This window comes from Schistocerca nitens, chromosome 1 (assembly GCF_023898315.1).
Source record: "Schistocerca nitens isolate TAMUIC-IGC-003100 chromosome 1, iqSchNite1.1, whole genome shotgun sequence".
NCBI lineage: Eukaryota > Metazoa > Arthropoda > Insecta > Orthoptera > Acrididae > Schistocerca > Schistocerca nitens.
The window spans coordinates 175,318,147-175,336,270 of record NC_064614.1 but is presented as its reverse complement, the minus strand read 5'-3'; the positions used below and the strand labels follow the sequence as shown (position 1 = coordinate 175,336,270).

The following is an 18,124-nucleotide window of genomic DNA, read 5'->3' as shown; positions in this document are numbered from 1 at the left end:
GTAAATGCTGCAGCGACATGATTCACGTCCCAGTCAGACTGCCATTTGCGCTGTGATATACCGGCTGTTGGCTGAGGGCGTGGGTGCCAGCGGAACAACTGATCGGTTTGCTCGCCAACACGTTGGCTGTGTGCCTGCCTTTTGTAAAATGCATGAGGCATTATGGCCGTCTGCATTACTCCAGATGCCAGACAGGCGTTGTCATATTTGACTGGCTGAAGGACTGCGGGACCTTTCAATAAACCGCGTTATTGTCGTCTATCGGTATTTATTTCCCTAGAGTCACCTTTGCTCTCGTTGTAGCGTCCAACGAGCAGTGCAAAGGTACCGAAGCCAATCGGTTACTGAGTAAAGGTTATCTTGCCTACCAAGACCAAATGAGAAACATCAGTTGGTTATGCCGTCCCACTTCCCTGGTCAACCCCTAATTTCTCTCGCAAACGAAGTTTATTCTATGAAATTGATAGAGCCAAGAAGCACTTTAATTCTGTAACTCACAATGTTATATTACAAGGCCGTGAAATGTTATTCAATTCTACAGAGTCTCTTGCTTTCCACCCGGGTACCATTTAAAGGCAACACTTGTACATTGTGTGACACTAAACGGCGATTACCTCGTAGAACTCAGTTTTATTTTGAATCGGATTTGACGATACTTTGTTCCCGAGATGGTGTCTTACCAGCATCAGTATCCCTGTTTCAAGGTCATCTTTACACAACCTACAGCGAAGGATACTGGATGCGCTGGTGGGAATCTCATTAACAGTAATCACAAATCCATCTTGGGTATCAAGTGGGATACTTGCACAGAGAGAACTTGATCCGAAGGGCAGCTGTGGGGCAGTGAGATGAATCGGCGAACTTCACATATTAACGTCGCTACAAGAGGCCATTCGTGGCACGTTTACTCATATGAGACTCCTCCTATATAAATGGATATTACAGTACATATCTGCCTTTGGGACCAAAACGTACAAGATGACATTCAGTATCCAAGTGAGAACTAATAGTCTTAGGAGCCATGCTGTTGATACCACATTGATCGCGATTACGAGATTGAACAGAAACGACAAGGCACATGAAGTCTTGTACCGTATCGAATCTTGAGTCCACAGTCGCGTGCAGACAGCCAAAACCGACGACAGTTCTGTAATTTTACCGTTTTAGAAACAATATTCCGATTAATAGATAGCATCTCTCGTTTCGATTACAAGCGCTGTTAAGGCCACGATTCCGATGATCCAACTGGCGCAACTTTTTGGTCCTCTGACGTCGACTACTTAGTTTTCAATCTGTAGGATTTAGCTGACGCTCAGAATATCAAAGTAACCGAACGAGGTGGCGCAGTGGTTAGCACATGGACTCGCATTCGGGAGGCCGACTGCTCAAAACCGTGTCCGGCCAGCCTCATTTAGGTTTTCTGTGATTTCCCAAAATCGTTTCAGGTAAATGCCGGGTGTTTCCTTTAAAAGGGCACGGCCGACTTTCTGCCACATCCTTCCCAAATCCGATGGGACCGATGACATCGCTGTTTGGCCACTTCTCCCAAATCAACCAATCAAAGTAACGTCAACAGATCACAAGAACTGTTTCTTCCATTATAGAGAATGACAGGAACAGTATATACGTAACGTTTCTTAATTTTATTTTTCAGTGATCTCGACAGATTCTCCTGTATATTGGTGAACATTGGAGATTTCATATTGTTCCACGAGGAACCCGTGTCCAAAGCCATCATCCACCAAGCCAACAGAACATCACACTCATAGAAGGCAAGGCCTTTCTGCGCAGGAGCAAGCTACGTCTTCTCCACTCGCCAGTGAATCAGTCGCGGCCACTGAATAACGAACAAAGTTGCGAGACGTTTCGCCTATGGATCCTCAGTGTACTAACAAGGGAACCTCCCCATCGCACCCCCCTCAGATTTAGTTATAAATTGACACAGTGGATAGGCCTTGAGAAACTGAACACAGATCAATCGAGAAAACAGGAAGAAGTTGTGAGGAACTATGAAAAAATAAGCGAAATATACAAACTGAGTAGTCCATGCGCAATACAGGCAACATCAAGGACAATGTGAAGTGAGGAGCGCCGTGGTCCCGTGGTTAGAGTCAGCAGCTGCGGCACGATAGGTCCTTGGTTCAAGTCTTCCCTCGAGTGAAAATTTTACGGTTCGATTCTTCCCTCGAGTGAAAATTTTACTTTCTTTATTTTCGCAAAGTTACGATCTGTCCGTTCATTCATTGACGTCTCTGTTCACTGTAATAAATTTAGTGTCTGTGTTTTGCGACCGCACCGCAAAACCGTGCGATTAGTAGACGAAAGGACGTGCCTCTCCAATAGGAACCGAAAACATTTGATCGCAAGGTCGTAGGTCAACCGATTCCTCCACAGGAAAACACGTCTGATATATTCTATACGACACTGGTGACGGCATGTGCGTCACATGGCAGGAATATGTTGCCGACCCAACTAACTTGCACACCTGGAGAATGGGTAAAAAGATTCTTCTACCTTGCCCGATTTAGGTTTTCTTGTGGATGTGATAATCACTCCCAAAAAGGTGATGAAAACATAAGAGTTTGTCACATAAACTGCAACAAATGAATGCAACAGTTTCACAGTCGCACAGTTTTCGCTGTGCTCTGTCAAAACATATCTTTTTTACGTTCTCAAATGTTTCCGTGTGTAGACCGTCAAATCTTGCATATGTCCAAGCAAATCTGAACATGTCCTGGAATTTTGGAGAGCGAAGTTGATTATGTGTGAGTGCCTGAACTTTGATAATTGTCTGAAAATAAAAAATTTAACTTTTCACTCGGGAGAAGAATTGAACCAAGGACATCTCGTTCCGCAGCTGCTCACGCTAACCACGGGACCACGGCGCTCGTAAGCTCACACTCTCCTTGATGTTGCCTACTTTGCGCATGGACTACTCAGTTTGTATATTTTGCTTTTTTTTTTCATAGTTCCACACAACTTCTTCCTGTTTTTTCGACTGATCTGTGTTCAATTTTTCAAGGCCTATCCCTGTGCCAACTTATAACTAAATATGAGGGGGGTGCGATGGGGAGGTTCCCTTGTAAGTCACGTTTGCTGCCGAAGGGGTGGCCTAGTGGCATGCGCCGACCTCTGTAACTTCGACGCTCTGTAATGTTGTTGGATGAAGTTTTTGCACACTGGTTCCTATCGATTTGTTTCTCAAGACACCCTCTACAGTCCCTCGAAATTCGTCACAACAGTTCTGTTACACCCTTTTATACAATGTCCACACACACGGGTTTGCACAGACTAGAGGATTGCCGAGGCAAGCACATAAACAGTTTGTGAAATGTGGAATAGTGTAGCAACAATAGGTCTAGGAGTAGGTATAGCTCCAGTTCTTCAGAAGCTGTCAGTAACGTACGTAGTAATATAAGCTAGAAAGTATTCACTTAGAAGTTGAGTTAATTCTTTTTATGTTATTTTTTACATGATTGCATTTTCAATACTCTGTTTTATTTCTACATTAGTACTAACAGCGGTTGCTGTTAACATACTTTATATAAATATAAAACATTGTGTATCACTACGAATATTAAATGTTTACGACCTTTTTAGTGTTTCCACGTAACAGGTCAAAAATTAGTGGGAAAAAATTGAGTTGAATTGAGATCAGCTGTGTTCCATTACTCACCACAGACCACTTTGAGCAATTATCTATTGGTAGCAGTGAGTAATTTCAGTTCATGGTTCGGTCAGATGCAGGTAAGCAACACACCATACATACTACTATATAGTGGCCTCTATATCGTATAGTACATAATGCGACAACAAGAAATCGATGAAAAAGGCAGTGACGTCAGACGACATTCATCGTGGTGTTCCAATGGAATCGTGCTTTTTTGGAGATCTTTAAGCCTGCACATTTGCCACTGTTTTTTAACATTTGATATTGAATTATTAGTAAGGTGAAACAGATAAGTCAGGATATTTGAATTTGAGAAGGAAAGGAAAGAGGGGAGGGGGCAGGGGGGGGGGCTGGATATTTCCTTCTTAAAATTAAAATAAATTCTGCTTGCCATCCTAATCAACGTACAAATAAAATATAGTCTGATTAAAAGTATTAGTTACGAGTTAGGTGACAATTCACTGCTTAGAAATTGGCCTCACCAGTCAGAGGCGTTAATGTCAGAGTCAAAATTTCCGTCATAGTGCCAACACAAGGTATCAATGTAACAGCTGACGCAGTCATAACAGACGACCTCTCTGGCTGGACTAGAGCAAAAATGTGATTGATAGCTAGTAGTTTACGAGAGAGCTACAATAGGAACAACCAATCAGCTTAATCACGCATTCTGTTTCGTTATGTCGTTAGTTGCTACCTCTGGTGCATCTTACCACAGACTGCTTGGTGAAAGGAAATGAAGATGTAGGAACTTTGGCGAGGAGTTCCGAATGCCTGGTGAAAAAGTGATGGAATAATCCATTCGACGGGAAAAGTTCAAGAGTTAGTCGGTCCCCTGTTCCAGGGACCGATAATCGAGAGGCATTTGTCACCTGTTGTTGCAACACTGCAGTGGTACGTGACAAATGTCATCAAACAAGTAATTTTCATTGGAAGACCGTCCTCGGTGACTAATGACACCAATGACAACATGATGTTTATATCCTAACGTTAATTCTTCATCCCAAGTAAAGCAGAATATATAAAGGAAACATACACTCTAGTCAATTTACGTACAGAAATCGGCTTCACGTACTCGATTTTGTCGTACTTATTTTGAAGTGGTCACTCTACTAGGATGAAATAAGTACTTCAAATGGCTCTGAGCAATATGGGAATTAACATCTGAGGTCATCAGTCCCCTAGAACGTAGAACTACTCAAACCTAACTAACCTAAGGACATCATACACATCCATGCCCGAGACAGGATTCGAACCTGCGTCCGTAGCGGTTGCGCGGTTCCAGCCTGTAGCGCCTAGAACCGCTCGGCCACACAGGCCGGCTTAAGTACTTGACATTCAGTGAAAAACAAATCAGTTTTAGGCGACGTAGCGGCTGTACTGTAAATTTTACAAAACAATAACTGCTAATGGTGGGGAGAGGGGAGGAATGAGGAATTATTACGCCACTGGCAATGTGATACAGCAGGTTTTGTGTGTGAAAATACGTAGTGCCCAACAGTGGAGCACATAGTTTCTAGTTTTGCTGTTGATGTGTGAAATTAGTACCGTTTTCACGTTAAGCGGTAACAGCGACATCCCTCCGAACGATAAATCATAAAACGCTGACATGGGAATGGCCGTAAACGCCGTCACGTCGCATTCCGCTCAGTCGCGCAGACACGCCGCGAGAACAACCTGTCGGCAGCCGGGACACGGGTGAATTGTCCGTCTGCCCGGGCGTGTTCGCCGCCGGCTGCGGAAACCAGTTCCGCGCCGCCACACAACACGACGTGGCTATTACTTTACGACTTCCGCCTGCAGGATCAACGTTCTCTGACGCCAGGTAATTAAGTCCTCTCCGTGTATCGAGAAATAGGCATCTTTCCTAGCATCTACAGCAAGAATGTAAACGTGTTTCGTTACACCTACCTTCGGTTATCTTCGGTCGCTGTGGAATCCTAACAGAAGCTCCTACAATCAGTCACGAAATTTTATCTCATTTTATGCACTACGCAACCATCATCAGACAGAAGGCATGTTTTACATGGCTATTCTTAAAAGGAAACATCACCAACTTGAGTCTGTATTATAAGCACAGAAAAGTACACTTGCGACATAACTGTGAAGCTTCAAATAGTTTCCTCCTGTTAGATGCTTCTTTTTCTTTTGTCAGGCCACGTATTTAGGAAATTCCATTACTGGATCATTTGCAGAAGGATAAAGGAAAGAAAAAAATCGCCTCCTTTCCTAGACAAAGGTCATTTTCATCTGCGTGCCTTTCTTTTATGCTCGCTGCTGGTCTGTCAACGTTGCGTTCATCAAGGCTACGTCATAACAATACACTATAATAATTTCACATAGATAACGTTTCCCCACAGAGAGCTAAAATTGTGTTGCTGGAATAGCTTTCTGTCCGAAGACTGGTGTGATACAGCTCTCAATTCTTATCCTGTGCAAGCTTCTTCAGCTCCGCATTACTACTGCAATCTACATCCATCTGAACCTGCTAACTATCACCAAGCCTCGGCCTCGTCCTACACTTCCATCCATTACCAAATTATCTATTCGTTGATACCTAATGTAGTGTCATATGGACCGTTCCCTTCTTCAAGTAAAGTGGTACAATAATTTGCATTTCACCCATTTCTGTTCAGTACTTCCTAATTATCTATCTGACCTACTCATCTAATCTTCATCGTTCTCCTGTAGGTCCACGTTCTGCTTCCGCTTACATTTTAAGATTTCGTTTTATGATAAGGCTTAATGTCATAGTGACAACGGGTAGTTCGGTATTGAGAGCAACATCTACGTTACACTTCGCAAGCCACCTAATAGTGTGTGGCGGAGGGTACTTTTGGTTCCACCGTCTGATCCCTCCAACTCTGCTCCACCCACGAATAGCGCGTGGGAAGAATGATTGTCGGTAAGCCTCTGTATTGCCTCTAATTTCTCGAATTTTCTCCTCGTGGTCAATACGCGAGATGTATGTGGGAGGGGGGGGGGGGGGGGGGAGTAATATGTTGTCTGACTACTCCTGAAAAGTGTTGTCCCGAAATTTCAACAGTAAATCTCTCCGTGATGCACATCTCCTCTCTTGTAACGTCTGCCAGTGGAGTTTGTTTAGCATCTCTGTCACGCTCTCTCGCCAGCTCAAAAATGGCTCTGAGCACTATGGGACTCAACTGCTGAGGTCATTAGTCCCCTAGAACTTAGAACTAGTTAAACCTAACTAACCTAAGGACATCACAAACATCCATGCCCGAGGCAGGATTCGAACCTGCGACCGTAGCGGTCCTGCGGTTCCAGACTGCAGCGCCTTTAACCGCACGGCCACTTCGGCCGGCTCTCTCGTCAGCTAAACGATCCCGTGACGAGACGCGCTGCTCTTCGTTGGATATTCTCTATCTCCTCTAGAGTTTCCAGACAGATGAACAATACTCAAGAATCGGACGACCAAGCGCCTTATAAGCCACTTCCTTCGTGGATGAGTTACATTTTCGTAAGATTCTTCCTGTGAATCTGAGTCTGGTGTCTGGTTTCCTATCTATTTAAATGGTCATTCCACTTAAGGTCGTTCTGGATAGTTACGCCTAGCTATTTTATGGCAATTAGGATAGTAATTGCTGTCTACAACTTCGTAAACAACAGTAAGGAAAGGTGGGCTCAGAGTGATGCGGGAACAGTTGCCGTAGGGGAGCTGGACCGCAGGAGGAATGACTAGCTAACAAATTAATACAACAAACAGAAGATTCACTAAACTTGTACTTCTCCAGGTAAACGAAGACTCATTACAAACAATGCAGCAAGAAACAAACTCATCAATATCCACAAGGAAGAGACTCGCTGTACTAAATACGAACTATGATACTGGAGCCGCATGTGGACGGTGTCTGTGTAGCGTTATGTGGCAAAGTGCTCAGAGCGCAAGGGGCTGAGCTGCTGCCACCGGCAGTCCCAAATTGCAGCGGCAGTGGTAAGGAGCCACTAGAGAGACTGTATAGGGAGAGAGTGGCCATAGGTGAAGTTGCCCGTGATTGGTTGATTAGCTTTGGCGCCATTTTTCTGCCAAACGTCTCTCGCGCTTCCTATGTTCGCCGTGCTTTTGAGTTGAATTGAAGTTCAGAGGACTTTTGGAAACGATTAAAAGGCATTTGAATTATTGAGAGACTTGTTACGCGTTGTGCATGCATGTTCGATTTAGTTCTATATCGTTTTTAGTACGTAATTAGCGTTTGCGTGCATACTGATAGCATCACAAGCTTTTCTGAAGCCAATATTTGACAGTCCTTGCTGGAAACGGAAAGTTCCTGTAATTATTGTGCCATGCTCAATCGACTTTATAGCGTCAAACTTTATTTCGTTCCGAATCAGAACACTAGGCATTATTTTGGTTTCAGTATTATTGCCTGACTGTTGACGCAGGCAAGTTGTAGGCACGTTTTCCGCAGTTGTCGTGGTTGCTGAAACATTATTCGTATTTTTTTATTATTATTATTTACGTTGCTTTCACTGCAGTATGTCTAGTAAACGAACTTTAAAGGAGATAAATGCAAGTAACGAATAATTTTTACAGCCACTGTATCAAATTTTCCTGTGCTGTAGGCTACTATGAGTATATTGTAGCTGTAAAGAAAGGCATTTAACGAATGATTTCGCCATATTGTCTTGTGCTTTTGATTCGGCGAGTGTGTACTCCAGTACTCCACTACCGGCCATTCAAAAGTCCCGCCCGCAGTTTGACAGAAAAATGGCCGCCGTATCGTCCGGCTGGCCAGTCTCTCCCTATACAGGCTCTCTAGGAGCCACTAGGGGGGGCGTGACACAGCGGGTGCGCACCATTGGGTCCGCTAGGCACCGCGCGACCACTGTTGGTGTCTAATGGAAACCTGTCATTCTATTACCAACCTTGATACCCCTAGGGCCGATATCGACACATGATACCATATCGACAAGTGAAACCACAGTAATCACAACTTCGTAAATTTAGTGAAACTATGAGAATTCTTTGACTTCACTTACTGTTCATTGGTTTGAAACAGCTAATTGCAATATGAGAAGTTATCGCCTTTATGCAAATGGAATAATATATACAAATATATGACTCCACTAAAGGTTGCAAATTTTATGTACTGTCTTTCAGTTATCAAAATTTTTGCTTCCACAATAATACAAATATTTTGTCTCTAACTTTTATCTATAAATATTTCATACCCAGTATTATAAGGGCAGTTATATACAACTGAATATGAGTATTACGTGGTTACTGGATAAACACATGTACCGGGAGCAGACAGTTGTAAACAAGCACCTGGTCTTGGGCGAAATGTAGTCTTTCCAGCCACGTAATAATCCGACGTCACTGTACATGGAGCCTCATACGCTGTTAAGCCTCTGCCAAAAAAGCGTTACTAGTTACTAGGACGCGCTGCGTCGCGTCTATTAGTGTTCTGGTTTCCACGAGGAAGTGGCTCTGATGTGTGCCCGTGTTTTGTATGGAGTCTGCTAGACTGCGGGCGAGTACCAAGAAGTAAGACTGGTCTCCGCCTAGAAGCATGCAGCAGGAGCAGCAGCAGCAGTTTCCGGCCAGCGTAATTACGCTGCAGCAAAACAAAAAAGTAAAATAAAAAATGGGCTGCAGCGCGGGTAGATTGCCGCATGCCGGTGCTCTCGCAAAACACGCACAGCGCGGTTCATAAACGAGGTAGGGCGACCCTTCTCGAATCGTTAGCACCTCTTACTTACAAGCCTTCGGCTAGGTCGTGAAAATACACACGCACACACACACACACACACAAAGTCGAAATGCCCGCTCACCGTGCAACAGAGTGGATAATTAACACTGCAGTATGGTAGGAGACGTACATCCGTCTTCGGAACTGAAATAGCAAACGCTTGCTAGTTGGTGACAGTATATTCACCAACGGTACTGATGGTTCAAATGGCCCTAAGCACTATGGGACTTAACATCTGAGGTCATCAGTCCCCTAGACTTAGGAATACTTAAACCTCACTAACCTAAGGACATCCCATACATCCATGCCCGAGACAGGATTCGAACTTGCGGCCGTAGCAGCAGCGCGGTTCCTGAAGCGCCTAGAGCCGCTAGGCCAAAGCGGCCGGCAACATACTGAATGACAAGGCGAGGGTAGTTGGTGGCATTTTGTTCCTAATCACTCGATTTTTCTCCAGGACCTAAGTTCTAAAACCGCACCATATTGTTCCACTGAGTGTGGTCATGTAATAATGTTGAAATTTTACGGCATCCAGTAGTGCCATTTATATTCCTTGTGTAGCGCAGTAGCATCAGCACAGCACATCTTCACACTTCATAATTATTCATTGTCGTCATCAATCGAAACAGTTACAGCACGAACGAGTGCCGTGTGGTTCAAATGGCTCTGAGCACTATGGGACTTAACATCTATGGTCATCAGTCCCCTAGAACTTAGAACTACTTAAACCTAACTAACCTAAGGACATCACACAACACCCAGTCATCACGAGGCAGAGAAAATCTCTGACCCCGCCGGGAATCGAACCCGGACGCGGGAAGCGAGAACGCTACCACACGACCACGAGCTGCGGACAAGTACCGTGTGTCCTTCATGACCGTGCCACCAAAGCGGAGTTACTAAATATCATTTTCCGAACTTCCATCACAAAAGAAGGCGATTAAATATTCTGGTATTCGAATCACGAAAAGCTGCCAACGTGACTAGCTTGGAAGTAGATATTCTCGGTGTAGCGAAGCAACTCAAATCAATAAAGGCAAGCCTTCTGCTCCAACTGTATACCGATCAGGTTCCTTCCAATATATACTGATAAGTACCTCCATACTTAGGAATCGTATACAATCGCACATTCGACGAAAGATAGACGCCTGAAGACAGGAAAATTGAACAGATCACACAAATACAAAAGAATAGAAACAGGCGTAATCTACAAATTTACAGACCCACACTACGGATGTCGATTTGCAGCACGATTTTGGAAATTATTTGTTCGAACATTATGAATTACGTTGAAGAAAAGGATCTCTTGACACACGGCCAGCAGGGATTCGGAAAATGTTGCTCCGGTGGAACACAGTTACCTCTTCATTTTCATTATGTAATGAGTGTTATCGACAGGAGATCTCGGGCTGATTCCATACCTCTAGATTTCCAGAATGCTCAACAAGTGGCTTACAATCAGTTTACATGCCAATGGAGTATCGTCTCATTTGTGCGTATGGAATCGTAATTTTATAGCAGAAAGATCAGAGTTCGTAGCAATTGACGGAAAGTCATAGAGTAAAAAATAATATCTCGCGTTATCCAAGGAAGTATTACAGGGCTTCTCCGGTTTTTTATTTATCCGGTATATGGTTTACGAGATAATCTGAGCAGCCATCCTAGATTGTTTGCAGATGATGCTGTCATTTACCGCCTATTACAAAACGAATTAGACAAGATATCGTTACTGTGCGAAAACTGGTAATTGACCCTAAATTATGAAAAAATGTGAGGTCATCAGCATGAGTACTAAAAGGAGGCTACACGATTAATCACACAAATCTGAAGGCTGTCAATTCAACTAGATAGCTAGTGATTACAAATACGAACAACTTAAATGTGAACGATCTTATAAATGATGTTAACAATGTTATGAGTAAGACGAACAAAATACTGCGTTTTATTGGCAGAGCACTTAGAAGATGTATCGAAGCCACTAAAGAGATCCCTACACTAAGCCTGTCAGTCCTCTGTTAGAGTACCGCTATGCGGCATGGGATCCTTGCCTGAAAGGTTTGACGGAGGACATCGAAAAGGTTCAGAGAAGGGGCAGCTCGTCTTGTCCTGTCGTGAAGTAGGAAATCAAAAAGTGGATATGCGGAATAATTAAATGAAGGCTCTATCCCGAGCTTAGAAAACTTCAGAACCTGGTTAAAACACATTGGATACTGAAAAAAATACGGATTTATTTTTTATTTTCCTGCTCTTCAGTAATTTGCTCGAATTACACGAATTACACTTAAACGGTAAGCTAGTGTGCCGTGATATTAAGACCGCATCGCTGTTACGTCCCCGCTTTACGGCTAGCTGTAACGGCGACAGCAACAGCCATAAAACAGTATGAGTTCTGCCCGGGATAATGCCAGGCTACAGCCTGCAGAGACGTTACTTCGCACAAGCGTAGAGGAACAGTGCTTTTCAAGGGCGCGCCCATGAAAGGTGAAAGTAAGAGTTGCAGCTGTTGGCATTATCAGAGCGTGCCATCTCCGCACTATGTTACCTAACGCTGAGGCACCGTGAAGAGGCTGCACCTTTAACTGTACCGCGGGTGGTACCTGTCTAGTATTTAGAGCAGTGTTCGCCAAATTAAATCTGTAGACAGTGTCAAATTTTTAGGCCTACAAATTGACCACAACCTAAATTGGAAAATTCACACTCTAGACTTAATGAAACGCCTTAGTTCACTTACATTTGCAGCACGCATGATAGCAGAAGTAGGTGATTTAAAAATGAAGAAGTTAGTTTATTCGGCCTACTTCCATTCGCTAATGAATTATGGAATCATATTTTGGGAAAACTCCTCTCACAAGGAGAACACTTTCAAAATTCAGAAACGAGTCATTAGAATTATTTCTGGTGTCAGTCCTAGAGCATCATGCAGAGACCTCTTTAAGAAACTACTACTTCTCAGTACATATAGTCATTGATGTCCTTTGTCATTTCCAACAAGTCTCTTTTTACAGAAAATAGTGCAAAACATGATTATAATACCAGAGCCAAAAACAATCTGTATAAGGGCTATAAAAGCTTAACATTGGTACAAAAAGGAGTCAAATACGTGGGTACTCATATGTTCAATAACTCACCAGAGTATATCAAAGGTCTTGTAAGTGATAAAAATCGGTTTCAGAGTGGATTAAAGAACTTCCTATTGGCCAACTCCTTCTACTCCATCGATGAATATCTTCACAAGGATTATAGTTCATAGCTCTGTCTGCGTTAGAATTGTACAATATCCACGTATCTGAGTAAAAAAAACTTTGACTCTATCCAAATCCCAGAGACTCCCCTCCAAGGGATCCAGGGAAAACGATAACTGTAACGTTATGTAACTATTCCCTAAACGGGTATTCGTGCTGCCCACGGTTCTTAGACGTCTTTTATAATAAAATGCGACTAGCAGCTAACAGTCGAATCCATAAAGTCAACTAAAGATAAGAGCGTCTTAAGAGTGTAGCTTTCCTGCTAAGCAACAAACAAAAATACTTACAAAGACAGTAATATTTTAAGATGTGCTTAATTTTAATTGTCGTTTGTGAATTCGTCCATGACCTAATGAAAGTTGTCCGCTTATCGTCAGGGGCAGAGGAGTAAGCAGCGCAGGCACCGAGGTGTTGACACAGTGGTTCGCAACTTTTCTTACTGGGGAAACTCCCATAGCACCACCCTCAGATTTAGTCGTAAGATGTCCCTGTGGGCAGCCAGTCAAGAACTGAACCCAAATCAAGCATGAAAACACGAATAAGGTGTACTGAAACGTGTAAACGGAAGCAAAATAGAAACAGTGAACGGTCCTAGGTCAAAATCTGCAACATTTGTTCGCTGTATTCAGATTTAAGTCTGTAATGTGGTGTAACGTCCGTTTGCAACAGTGAGGCATAAGGATGGGACACCAGTCGTACGTACCTCCTATTTGCTCTACACGGTACCACATGTTATGACTCTTGCGTTCCGTTTTGGAAGTATCCATTCTTGAATTCGTTTGTTGTAACATAGTTCACACCCGCTTATTTGTTGTTTTCTTTCTGTGAAAGATCTGCGCGGCATCTTAGCAGGAGATTCTGGGTTCGAGTCCTGTACTTGCACACATTTTCACTCGTTGCCACTGATTTTGGAAAAAGGCCCGGTGCAGATGATATCAATCACTTCCTTCCCTTTCCTTTCTCCCCCCCTCCTCTCCCCGCCACCTTCACTTTCATGATGCCTTTTGATCTTGTATGATTCTGGGAGTTCGTATGAGAATAGAGCTTCTTCTGAAATTAGGGAAACCCGTTTACTAATTATAAACGGAAACACAGCACAAGTTACAGCAAGTAAGTATTTTAACTGGAATAACCTGCGACGGTTGTAACGTATCCTGAACTTCGATGCAAAGTGAGAATCGTGCTCAAATGCGAATCGGTGTTTTAACCACTGCGGTATCTCGACTGGTTTCTACGAGTACATTTGACTATATAAAGAAACTGGTGGAGGATATTGTTAGTCGATTATAGATCTTCTATTCCAATAGGTAGCAACGATAAAAATAAAGCTTTGTTATTGTTAGCTTTTCCCTCGGTTCTAGTAGATAATATAAGGCAGTCTACTTAATCTGCTGGAAAATAGAGCTACATAACGCCGTTTCCTTTGCGTTAGTTTTAACGTGACAAGTTATAAATATCGATGATAAGTTATTTGCTGCTCTTGAGTACAGCTGTTAAAATAGGTGCTGACCCACGTAACAACACAACTGTTGCACACGGTGTAACATCAGGCACATTTACAGTATGAATAGTTTGATTATCAGTATCTGTTACGATACAAGTTCCAACAAAGAAAGGAAAATTAGGCTGAATGTTTATACTAAGACCTATGTATTGAGAGAAAGGCTGAGTCAATAGAATAATCACATGGGGCCTACATGATGAAAAACTTCCATACTAAAATGAAATAAATGGTTTTGTATAGGAAGATTTGGCCGGTAAGCCTTAACTATATATATAGGAACAGATACCACCTTCCTGTATATATAGTTAAGGCTTACCGGCCATTTGACCATCTTCTTCTGCGCGGATGCACAAACGGTGCCCGAACCCTTACGGGAATCGGCAGTAAAGCCGCGAGTAATGAATATGGGCAGGGCACTATGAATACAGTGCGGGACAATAAGTTGCGAATGTGGGTCTCACGGGAGGCTTGCCAGAGATAAGTCCCCGCAGTCGCACTATCATTGTGTCCGCGGAGGCTCAGATGGATAGAGCGTCTGCCATGTAAGCAGGAGATCCCGGGTTCGAGTCCCGGTAGGGACTGTCCCCGTTGACTTATATCAACTCCTGTAGGCATCTAAGGGCATTCATTTAATCGTAAATGATTTTGTCGTAAGTTGTTGAGTCATCAGCTATCTGACTGGTTTGATGTGGCTCGCCACGAATTCCTCTCCTGCGCCAACCTCCGCATCTCAGAGTAGCACTTGAACGCTAAGTCCTTATTTGTTTCTTGGATGTAGTCCTATATCTGTCTTTCTCTGTAATTGTAACCCTCTATAGTTCTCTCTTGTGCCATGGAGATTCTGATGTCTTAACGCATGTCGTATCATCCTGTTCCTTCTTCTTGTTCAAATGGTTCAAATGGCTCTGAGCACTATGGGACTTAACTGCTTAGGTCATCAGTCCCCTAGAACTTAGAACTACTTAAACCTAACTAACCTAAGGACATCACACACATCCATGCCCCAGGCAGGATTCGAACCTGCGACCATAGCGGTCGCGCGGCTCCAGACTGTAGCGCCTAGAACCGCTCAGCCATTCCGGCCGGCCTTCTTCTTGTCAATGTTTCAGTGTTTTCCATATATTACGTTCTTCGTCGATTCTGCAGAGAACCTCCTCATTTATTATTTCATCAGTCAACCTATCTTTCAACTTTCTACTGTAACACAAAACCTCAAATGCTTCGAATCACTTCTTTTTGGATTTTCCCCCTGTGAGTGATTGACTAACGTGATTCACTGTGTTCCGAATGTGCATTCTAAAAAAATTCTTATTCAAATTAAGGCCTGTGTTTGATACTAGTAGACTTTTCTTGGCTAGTAATGCCCTCTTTGTGTATGCTAGCTTGCTTTTTATTCCCCCTTGGTTCGTCCGTTGTAGACTATGTAGCTTCCAATATAGCAGAATTTCTTAACATTGTTTGCATCGTGACCACCAATTTTGATGTTAAGTTTCTCACTTTTCTCATTTCTTCTTCTTCTCATTACTTTTGTCTTTTTCTGGTTTACTTTCAATTCACTTTCTGTGCTCTGTAGACAGTTCATTCAATTCAACAGATCCTCTAATTCTTGTTCACTTTCAGTAAGGATAACATTAAGGAATATACTCATTGATATCCTCTAACACTGAAATTTAATCCCACTCTCGAACCTTAATTTGGGGCATTGCTTCTTCGATGTAGAGACTAGAAAGTAGCGGTGAAAGACTCTCATCTCTGTCTTACACCTTTCTTAATCCGAGCACTTAGTTCTTGGTCCTTCAGTCATCTTGTTTGCTCTTGGTTCTTGTGATATGTATTGGAGCCTATGTTTTTAACCCCTTAATGAGTGTTTTATTAATGCAGTTTTTGTTTTTTCTTTTCAGATTTTCTGTACCGGCATAATGTGACTTTCGACAATGTGACGACGGAAGTAGAAATACTGGACACATCCAAATGTGCAGTAAGTTTAAGTTACTACATTTCTTCACTTTTATTTACCTTTATTGGCAATATGGTGGAAAGCTCTTATTCTTATGTTACATGAGCCGATTAGAGCATTCCTCTGTCTTCGAGTTAGCAGAGTGTTCAACGTTATGTATCACCGAAAGATGTGTTTTAATTGAAGGTGCATTCGAGATCACTAACAGGCGTTGCTATTTTTAGCGTTACACCGAAAAAAATGGAGCTATATATCTAAGCAGAAAACAAGAAATATTCATTTTACTTGGTTACATACAAGTGGACACTTGCCGGTGGCCATAAGCGCTCTTTGTATTGTGTTTACTGAAAACTTCCTGCGACCTGAAGTAGGCCTGAGTATGTAATTATGAAAATACCAAGCCCAATGCCTCATTACCTACACTGAACTGTTAACTGACTGAAGCTGAACTGTTACTAGAAGCGAGAGTGTCCCTACGCAATAACGTAGTATTGTGCAAAAATAAAATTTTGTACGACATTCTGCCGTGTCTACAATTTTTTGTATGTCGTAGTAAGAAAAAAAAATCAGACAAAAAAATCTTCAGATAGTACAGCACAATTCAAATTTGGTAATTGCCAATAGATCTGGATAACATGAAGCTATAATTAGGAATTTGTTTTTCAACCCGTTTTTATACGACGATTAATTTCGACGGTTCAAAGAACTGTGTTGTTCAGTTTGTTCACTATGCTGTATCTTATTCTCAGAATTATTTTCCTTTCGTTTGTTATAGTGAAAACCCATAAACCTAGTGCTGTGCTGGTTAACATCTGATGAAATGCTAGTGAGTAAAATCATTACAGAAACGAGAATTTTCTGCCAGGCAATTGTAATGGATTTACGTGTCTTGAAGCTCGACCCCAGCAAAAAGTTGCAGTATTCCCCGTTGCTAATTCTTCTTTCAGATTTCGTGCTTGTGGAACAGAAGTGTGGGAGCGAGAGAACTAGAAAGACGCATCTGAAATTCTAATCTGAGGAACGCTAGCAGTGTGGAACTAAGAGAAATTATAACGGTGAGTTAGTCGTGGATGTTCTTAGAGAACACATGAATTATTTATTCACTCCCTAATAGAAACTTACTGGAGCACGAACTCATATTTCCTCCCATCTCAGAATGCTTTTATCCAGTAAGTAACGGAGCACTTTTACTCGAGGAATATTTTACACTCAGCGACACAATAGGGTACTGCATCAGTGGGTGAAACGCTTTGAAATAGAAATCAGCTAGCAACGTCTTACAATCAATTCTCGAGAAGAGTATATTGTGTACATGAACGGAAGACAGTTTAAAGCGCTATTAATGTTGTGTCTCTTCATCAGACTGTAACCGTGAAGAATCCAGTCGATGATTAAATAAAATTCATTATTGTTATTATTTGGTTTTTAAGTAAATGAAGCTGACGAAGACAAGACCATTATATTTAGAATCAGTCTCTTCATTTCATTAATCAGATTTCTTAGCTTCCCTAACACATTTAGACTTCCGACATACAGATATTAAAGGACAGCAGTCTTCAGACGAAAAGGTAATATCGGGCGTATCCCATTGGAATCTCACAAGTCATCAATGTTGATGCGTCCCAGCAAAAAACGTCAGTATTCGGGAATGTAACAGGCACGATCATTCGAAGCAAAAAAATCTGCGCTCCAAATTGCATCCGTTAAAAGGTATGAGCACTTCTTCGCCTTCGATACCATGAAACAAGTCCCCTCTGCTGCAGACTGTTTGCTTTCCATATTTTAGGACGGGTTAGTATGGACCAAACCAAGAAAAAATTGACGAGTAAACATGGGCTCTAAACTGCAAACCCAAAGAGCTATGATCACTATCAGCATGAAACACAATGAAACTCATCTCTTTTACTTACCAAGTGCTTATAGCTCTTAAGCAATGGATTATAGAGCTAATGTTCAAAGTGTTCAAATGTGTGTGAAATCTTACGGGACTTAACTGCTAAGGTCATCAGTCCCTAAGCTTACACACTACTTAACCTA

The 18,124-nt window shown here is 42.4% G+C and overlaps 1 protein-coding gene across 2 annotated transcripts in view; it reads left to right on the top strand.

Moving 5' to 3' along the window:
- LOC126244856 (ras-related and estrogen-regulated growth inhibitor-like) overlaps window positions 1–18,124 on the top strand; it is a 619,627-nt gene that overhangs the window by 423,743 nt on the left and 177,760 nt on the right. For both annotated transcript variants that reach the window (XM_049948271.1, XM_049948270.1), the window contains exon 4: window positions 16,032–16,108. In XM_049948271.1, the coding sequence (XP_049804228.1) occupies window positions 16,032–16,108 (77 nt within the window). The remainder of the gene's footprint in view (window positions 1–16,031; window positions 16,109–18,124) is intronic.